At 37.3% G+C, this 9,354-nt stretch overlaps 1 protein-coding gene across 1 annotated transcript in view; it reads right to left on the bottom strand.

Moving 5' to 3' along the window:
• Window positions 1–5,093: 5,093 nt before the first annotated feature.
• Window positions 5,094–9,354, bottom strand: part of RAB33B (RAB33B, member RAS oncogene family) — a 6,733-nt gene continuing 2,472 nt past the window's right edge. The window contains exon 3 of the mRNA XM_011374296.2: window positions 5,094–7,962. Coding sequence (XP_011372598.1) covers window positions 7,522–7,962 — 441 coding nt within the window. The 3' untranslated portion in view covers window positions 5,094–7,521. The remainder of the gene's footprint in view (window positions 7,963–9,354) is intronic.

The following is a 9,354-nucleotide window of genomic DNA, read 5'->3' as shown; positions in this document are numbered from 1 at the left end:
GGTTAAAGACTGTCCTGAAAGGTGTAGCTATTCACACTGCGCTGACAAGATATCCAGGTTCTGAGCCTATCAAAACCAGGAAGAGCACTAAGCCAAGGAAAATTTCCTAAAATAATGAATGTCTCCTGACGTAATCTCTAGGAAGAAACCAGCAAGGTCAATAAACACACCCCGCCCAGCTTGTGGTCGCTTCCTGTGAACTTCTAGAGTAACAATAGCATAATTTATTGGATGTTTACTATTCAGCAAGCATTGTACTGGGTACTTTCCATTAGCTGTGTCACTTAATTTTCATAGTAGAAAACATTGCATGTATGTAATTACTTGGGAAAGAATTCCATCCTAACTGGTTAAAAGAAAAAATGCAAGCAAGAGTTTCATTAATCTGAAAAAATGTATCTGTTGAATATTCATTGTGTATAATCTATAATACCATAGTCATGCTCCAATACCATGTGAAAACATATATATATAGACAGAGAGAGAGAGAGATACATAGGCAATTATTAAGCATTGTTTTTCTAAATAGAATTTCATTGACACTCCTATCTCATTACGAAGAATTATAAAGAGTTAACCATTTAAGATTGTATTACTAGTAAATCCACTTAACCAGGCACCTGTAAACCTGTCTTGTCACAATCCACTGAAAGTGCATGGCAAGTGGAGGTGCTGCTTGCTGTGAGCCTCTCTGCTGCGAAAGGCATATGTCTGTCCGACATCCGATGCGAATGCATGTATTAAATATTCGCAATGCTGGACTTCTATCTGTGTCTACATCATATTTTAAAATCCTTCCCCTGCTCCCATGGATTGTCTTCCACATCTTCTGGGGTGCATGCTCTTGTTATTCTGTTTGGTGGAACGACATTTGTTAGTATAATAAAAGACACTATTTTCTACTTTTTCTTTTCATTTTTAAAAGCCTTCTTTCCATTCCTAAGTCTGGTCCAATAACCCTGGCACCCCCCACAGTGCCCTTCAGCTGTGGTAATTGCCCAGGTACACTGGATGCTGAGCACGCAGTTGGAAGAATGGTTCACCAGTAGACACAGCAGGACACGTGTGACTGGGGTCATCCTTTAGCACGGTCCAGAATAATGAAAAGTCGTGAGAAGAGCACCTTCGATTTGAGGCCAAACGTCGGGAGTTTGTGCTCTTTAACACTGTTTCCCCATTGTAAATGAGTCCAATAAAAATTCCCCCACCTAGTTCATAGGTTTGTTTTAAGAATCATGCAGATGACCCTAGGGGCAGACGCTGCCAAAAGTCACTCAGAAGCCATTTTTCCCCTTGGCTTCCTGTGCCTGAAACAGTCACATTCCACGAATCCCTTGCAGCTAAGACTGGCCACCAGACCCAGTGCTGGCCGATGAGATGTCAGGGGAAGGGGTGGCCAGTGACGGAGTGGAGCCGCTGGGAACGCTACGCTGGGAACGCTGGGAACACTCAGCTGCCTTCATGTCTCACTCTCCCGTCCACTTTGCACGCAGCAACCAAGGGTGATCCTTTAAAACAGTAAAGCAGATCAGCCACTGCCCTGCCCAAACCCTTCGATGGCTTCCCATTGCAGTCAGAATAAAACCCAAGCTGTTTACAGTAGGCTGGCTCCCGCTTCCTCTCCAGTGCCACTGAGAACGTTCTCCCCCACGCGCTGCAGCCCAGCCAGACCTTCTGTTCCTCAAACGTGCCAAGCGTTGTCTGGGTCCAGGACCTGCTGATTCCTCTGCCCGGTGCGCGCCTGCAGCTCTTTGCACGGCTTGCTCTCTCAGCTGTCAGCTTTTGGCTCACACAGTCTGTGTTAGAGATGCCTTCTCTGACCATCCTGTCTTAGGAGGCCCCTGCATTCACCCTCCATCTCGTCACCCGGTTCATTTCATTGTTAACCCTCACCCTAACCCAGCTATTCTGTGTATTCACTTACTAGTTAGTTGTCTTTTATATCACTGGAATCTATATGAGCACCACTGGGCTACAGACTTTGTCTGCCTTGTTTATTGCTACATCCTTAGCCTCTCTCATAGTGACTGAAACATACAAGGCGTTCATTCAATATTTGCTGAATAAATGAATGGGTCTTCTCTATGGATCTCTATCTCCTATTCATCACTTTTTCATCAAAGGAAATGAGAGGCTAAACAAGAGGTCATAGTGGGAATAACAAGCGTCTAACACAGGACACGTATGAGTGGTGGACGACTTCCAGAAAGGGGAAATCGGGGAGCCAACGTGGCAGCAAAAAAAAAAAAAAAAAAAAAGCAATTGTGATTGGCTGAAAATGGAACGTAGTGGAAAATATTGTCAGCCATCATCACCCAATAGCTATTTGAATCGCCACAGCTGTAGACATCTCAGGAACTCTCAGGAAAAGGCATTTAGAAGTGAAGGTGACCCTGCCAATCAAGGTGAACTGCCCACTTCCTGCCAGCTCAGCATCACATGCCAGGGCCAACGTGGCTCCCGCTGTCCACTTAAACACCCATTTCTCTTTCCTTTTCTTCTCACAGGCCTCCTCTATCCAAACCAGCTCTTCTGATTCATTTCCGTGGGGTTCTCAAAACACTTAACATTTCACATTTATTCTCTCTGTATACGTGTGTATGTACAGATGCTCCTCGACTTACAATGGGATTACATCCCCTTTAACCCATCATGAGTTGAAAATATTGTAAGTGGAAGTATATTTAGTGCACCTAACCTACCGAGCAGCATAGCTTAGCCTAGCCTGCCTTAAACGTGCTCAGAACACTTACATTAGCCCACAGCTGCGCAAAACCATCTAATGCAAAGACTATTTTGTGATACAATTTTGAATATCTCATGTAAATTATTACATCTCCCTTTCAGACCATCGTAAAGTCGAAAAATCCTAAGTCGGGACTGTGTGTAGACATAAACACACACGCGCATACATTTATTATCATTCTGCAGAGAAACTTTTGAAAGCAGCTAACGCGATTTTCAAATGGGAAACACTTAAAGGAAGAGGATAATTGTGCAGAAAACAAATGACGTTTCAATAGAAGATACTGACCGCGAAGATGAGGGAAGTATTATTCCTAAGGCTACTATGAGCAGGATAAATGAGGCCAGGCCTCCTCCTTCCCACCACATAGCTGATATTACTTTGCAGAACATTTTGAAAGCAAGTTGCTGACATCCAGACACTTCGCCCCTAAATACTTCTCCATGCATCTCCTAAGATTCTCCCACTTAACCCCAATACCATCATCACAACTAAGAAAATGAACAGTCATTCCCTGATACCACGTGGCTCCCAGTCTGTACTCAAATTTCCAAGCATTCTCTTTTGGAGGGCTCACCCCACATCATAGCAAACATATTAAAATGCACTCACAGCACTATTTTTCTGAAAAATATTATTTCATGATTTAGCTCCAAGTAAACCATTTACTTTGTGATCTGTTTCCTAGCAAGCAATGGTACATGGTCCTTTTGAAGGGAAGTAATCTAACCTACTAATTGATTTTAAATGTAGTGTTTATGAATATTAACATTTTAGCAGTTGATGTCAGCGTAACTTTTAGTTTGCAGACACTTCATTGTTTCTTAATTTTTACTTTCATATTTCAGGCTCAATTCTTTTTTTTTTTTTCAGGTCTCTTTTGTACTTTTCGGTGCTTTTTGTTCATTTTGTTTTTGCTGTAGCTGAAAGCGGGAGTATCTAATTTTTCAATTCATAAGACCAAAAAAGATTCTGGCTGTAGGAAGTTTCAGGATGATGGCTCCCATAAGACAAAATACAATAGAAAGCAGAGGTTGTATTAGAAACGACCTTGTCAATCGAAGTTCTTTATGCTTCTAAGAGGATTTTGTTTGTATAAGTCAATCTAATAATAACTATCTTAAGGTATAAACAGGGGCAGGTATTGTTATTGGTCCCATTTTGCAGATGAGAAAACTGAGGCTTAAAGAGATGGAACGTGGCTTACAGAGGTCTTGCCGAGATTTGGCTGGTAGAACTGGACCCTGCTTGCCATCATGATACAAGAGATAAAGATGAGCATTTCATTAAGTTCATTATCTTTTTAAAATTAAGAATTGCCGCCTTGTTTTTTTTAAGCTTAGCAAAGGAGTTAAAAGCGGTGACTTCGTTTTTACTTTCATGTAACAAAACTCCCAGAAGACACATGTTCTCGGCAGTCTGAGTGCAATATTGCTGTAGCATCGTGCTGGGCATGAATTGCTCATTTTCACGAAGCATGACTCAACCATCACATCAGGAAATTTTTCCTCTTGAAACCTCCTGGAGCCAAATTATTGAAAAATGGAGAGGAGTCACTTAAGGATATGACTGTCAAATGGCGAACACTTTGGGAAAGAGGGTAACTGTGGAGGAAACAAATGACATGTAAATACTAGAGACTGACTGTGAAGATGAGGAGACCATTATATGTAATCAAGCCTTCTAGAAGCCTCATTAATGCAAGCAGTTCCTCCTCCTCCCACTGTAATATTCTAGGGAGGAATGGAGTGAAATGGTGAGATTAAATACACTTCATTACTTTGAAAATCTTGATTTAACACTTCATGATGTTTCTAAATCCAGTTATGTTGATACTTGCATTTAATGACTGTCAAAGTTGAAAAGAAAAAAGACCTCACAAAGATCCTTGAGTCCAAACAGAAGAAAAACATCATCGCCCAGGCTTATTAATCCTGGAGCTGAGTCTCAGTTCCACCCACCTGCTCCACAAACGTTTTTATTGGGATTCGTGTGCTAGATTTCCATCTCCCCAATTCATTCTTGCAAACTGCATGTTGCATTTACATTTTAACTAATGGATCCAAAAACTAAGTCTTAGTTCGGAGAAGTTTTAAACAGAATGGAAAATTCTAACTTTTAAATGCTTGGATAGGAGCATTTTTATAGGTGACACAGACTTTAGGAACAAAGCCCATCAGATAGAAACATTTCCAACACCCACCAGGAAGAGATAGATGTGTTTGTTTTCCTAAAAACTCTTTAAGGTAGCATATTCCTTAGTATGAAATACATCCCAGACACGTGTCATAGAAATGTTCAATAATGAGAATGTCGCCATGTAATAGAAAAGTACGTAGCATATCTCTCAATTCGAAAAGTCTTTTAATTACTCTGCCACGAGCTACCCAGTGAATCATCCAGATGGCACCAATCGAAAAACAATTTCTTAATGGCAAAGCTGGTTTATTGAACTTCGTGAGGGAAATGTTACAGTGACACTATTCCACCACAAAATTATTTAACTTTAGTTTAGATTTCAAGAGGAAACATTTTAGCAGTATACTGTCAATAAAGCATCATCATTAATAGCTAACTACATTAGATTCTGGAATGAGCTTCCTTTGGTGTTCCCAAATTAAGACTTCCCCAAAACATATCTGATATTTTTAATTAAAGGTCACAGTTAAAATAAATTCACACAGGAGTTATGAAATATGTGATCTGTGCTTTAAAAATTAATAATTAATTGTTTGATAGCCATCATTTTGGAAGTGACTTCTCTCAACAGTCAATGAATTGTTTTTATAAATATTTTAGAAAATATTTAAAAGCTTTATCCCTATTCAACTAATATGTATGTTCTTTTTAAAAATAAAAACACACATAGAAAAATATTAAAACAAATTATTACAAATGAGATACAAATATTTTTAAATTAATAAATATTAAAGTGAAAAAAAAAGTCCTTTCACAGAACTGTAAAGGACTTAATTTCTTACAAAAAGAAAGTTAAATTCCTTAAAAAAAATCATTAATAATAGCACTGAAAAAACATACATGTGCTTGGAAAGTCTGTAAACTTTTTTCCCTTACTTTAGGAAATGTTTTGAAAAGCAATAAACAGGTTCCCTTCTTTAAAAAACTGTTATGCCCATCACATGATTACAGCTGTCACTGTTTTACTATAAAAAGTTACAAATCAACATTATGTCAAATCATTTTTAATTCTAGCATAAAAAAGTGGATTAATCTCCCTAAACACAAATAAAGCCAACTTGTTTTCCCTTAATCTCTAACATGTAAAACTGAATAATTACTTCCTATAATTATTACTTTCAGTTAGTTCACTTACCTAATCTCGTTTTTATAATTAAATTACCCAGTTAGGACCACCATGATGATAAAACAAAAATCCTAAACTAGATTGATATACATTTAATTGGTTTCCCACAGTCTGAAAATACATAAGTACAATGATGATTTGTCTTAATTTCCTCTAGAATTATCAAGGACAGCAATCTATCAGAATTAGTCAACGTGTACACTTCCGTTAAAGTTCATGGCTTACATTCCATTCCTGTAATAGCTTCATATGCAAGCTTACCATTTTCTATGTGCAAAGTCTTAAATGCAAAATAAAAGTATCTAGGGTAAAAAACATTTTGAAATATTCTACTACCTAGAGATAGACAAAATATTTTTCAGTATCTAATTTGTTTTTCAAATTGAGGAGGAATTTCATGTCATGGCCCTAAAGTTTAAAGATTTTTGTACTGTAACACAATACTATTACAGAAATACATGTAGACTCATAGCAATTAGAGGTATGCCCTCGGTACTACAATCCAAGTGGATGACTTGTTAATTCAGCCTTTACTTATTAAGTTGATAGGGGGTGGAGGAGAGCAAGAGAGACTATGCCAGATCCACATCCAGAAATTATAAAAGCTAAGAATAGGTCTCCTGTGGTAGCCAGAAACCATATTTACCTATTTTCTCCCAAGTTACAACTCCTCACCTGCTCTCAATTTGTTTTTCGCCATTTAAAGATATCATAATAAAACATAAAGCACCTTCATGTCATTTCATTTATATTAAAATTTGACTCTTGCATATTCTAATATAATTTAGTAAGAAAACAATTCAAATTACTCTTTAAAAAATAACAATTTTTGTAGACCTCGTTGATATTGATTAAAAACATCAAGTATCCAGAACTGTTTGGAAAGTCATTCTTTATGAACTTGAGAACCAGAAAACATTCTACACCTACTCCTCCCACTGGAACTCCAGTCTTGGCTCTAAAATGTACCAGTAATAATGTCATGAAATCCAATAATAATACAGAGAAAAAACTCTAGGGAGAGGCAAATACTAGTTTTTATCCTACTGAGAAACACTTCTCATTCAAAGGACATACCATTAAGTGTGTACTAAACCTTCGGTATTTTTTTGCAATCACAGGAGCACAGGATCGAGCAGTCATGGACTCTTGGAACTCTATCATGCTCTCATCTGAAGGCCCCTTCACCGGGTTCTCAATGGAAACATGTTCTGACTCATCCTACCTTTGCTTCATTTTTCACCTCACCTGAACACCAACTTTTTCCTTGTGTTGTCACAGTGACAAACTCAATTAAGTAGATACAAAATACAAAAGTAAGCATGATGATGATAAATGGTAAAGTGTCAGGATGACCCATTATATTTGAGATTAAATTTTATGACTATCACTGTCATACTTCAAAAGTATTTCTTTAGTCAAAATTAAACAGCACGGTAAAGACTGTTATTTAGCACCAGCACGTCATTGCAGGCTTTGGTTCAGGCCTCAGGATAACTCCATTATCGGGGGGTTGACTAAGCATTAATGGTTTGTGGCTCTTAAGTTTATGAGCCAAGGTCATAAATATAGCTTCCACATGGTCGTTATCATTGGGGTTTTTAGCAGAGGTTTCAAACAAAGGCATACTGTGTGTGTCAGCAAATTTTTGTGCCAAGTCTGTAGGTACCTGAATGGCACTTCTTAAGTCACATTTATTTCCTACGAGAATCCGTGGTATATCATTGGCTAGCAAATGTTGTTTACATTCTTCTATCCAAGATGGCAGGCTGTGAAAACTAGCCATGTTGGTCATGTCATACACGAAGACCACAGCATGTACATTTCTGTAGTAGTGCTGTACCATGCTCTTTCTGAATCGTTCTTGTCCCGCAGTGTCCCATAACTGGATCTGAAAATGGGAAAAAAGAAAAAAAGGAAAAAAAAGGAAAACTGAAAATTTCATGCAAATTATTCCTATGGAAAAGCTGCATCACCTTTGCATGGTCTTCAGTATGTCTTCACTTAGTGTACCCCTGTATCCTTCCATCATGCCTTTTCGGTATTATTTATGGGATCCGGACTTCATGATGCTACTCTAGATACCGCATAATTAGTAAAAGTATCAGAAAAAATATTTCAATTTAGCATTTAAATTTCAGTAAATCGAATTTGGATGAAATTATGCCTCAAAAATTGATTTTAAAATATTAAGAGAAAACTATATCAGGTTTTAACAAATGTGTCTAATTCCTATAAACTTAGTTACTATATGCCTTTCTCTACCTTTCATAGGTCTAATTTTTAACTGAAAGACTTGTACAACTTACAGATATTCAAGGTACAAACTAGACGCCTAAACTAGTGAATTCTCATAGAGCAATACAGAAATAGAGGAAAATAGTAATTAAATTAGTAATTACTTTTATGGCTCTCCAATAAAGTATGACATTATTTCATACTTCCTGTTTCTGGGAAGTCTCAATGTGATTAGAAGGCATAGGATTTTCAGCAGGATTGATGGGAAGAGGAGTATGATTGAGTCCATCCCATCCCAAAACAAAACCAACAAACGAATAGTGTCAGGGATAAACGGCCTCATCACCACCATTTACATTTACTGAGGACTTCCGCAGTTCTTTGAGACAGGTCTAAATTCTGTATAATTATTATTTTTTTAAGTTTAGTTTTTATAAAAGAAATGCATGCTTGTTAAGGAAAACAAAGAAAAGTAGAAATAAAAGAGAAACTGCCTTAAAGACAACCACTGATTATTTTTGGTATATTTCCTTTTCGTGTGTGTTTTTTTAAAACTTATAAATGTATGTTAAAACATTATGCATTTGCGCTTAAAACATTATAAATCATTCTTCAATGAAATGACTTGTGAATATCTGAGCTACAGGACATGTTATTAAAAGAGAAAAGATCAGCTCTAATTTATTTGGGCAGCTTTTATATGGATCATCCAAATTATTCCCAAATATCTTTTAAATATTAAAGATACAGTTTGAAGTAATTTTTTTCATAAAAAGAAGATGTAATTCACCTAAGATTTACCCTTTTAAAATATACAGTTCAGTGGTGTTTAGTATATTCCTAAGGCTAGCTCTTAAATTTGCATCAGATTCATCCATGATCTTAAAAGTATAAATGGCAACCAAGAAGCAGATAAAGGGCCACTAAATTTCAACTCCTCTCCTCTCTCTCTTTCCTCTATGTATTATTTTTATATCCTGCTCCCATTTGGGAGAATTTCTCTCCCTTTCAGCTGTCTGCCTGTGCCCTACTTTATCGCTGCTTC

This window comes from Pteropus vampyrus, unplaced genomic scaffold, assembly GCF_000151845.1.
Source record: "Pteropus vampyrus isolate Shadow unplaced genomic scaffold, Pvam_2.0 Scaffold243, whole genome shotgun sequence".
NCBI classification, from domain to species: domain Eukaryota; kingdom Metazoa; phylum Chordata; class Mammalia; order Chiroptera; family Pteropodidae; genus Pteropus; species Pteropus vampyrus.
The sequence above is the reverse complement of the archived record's forward strand: the minus strand, read 5'-3'. Positions and strand labels throughout refer to the sequence as shown.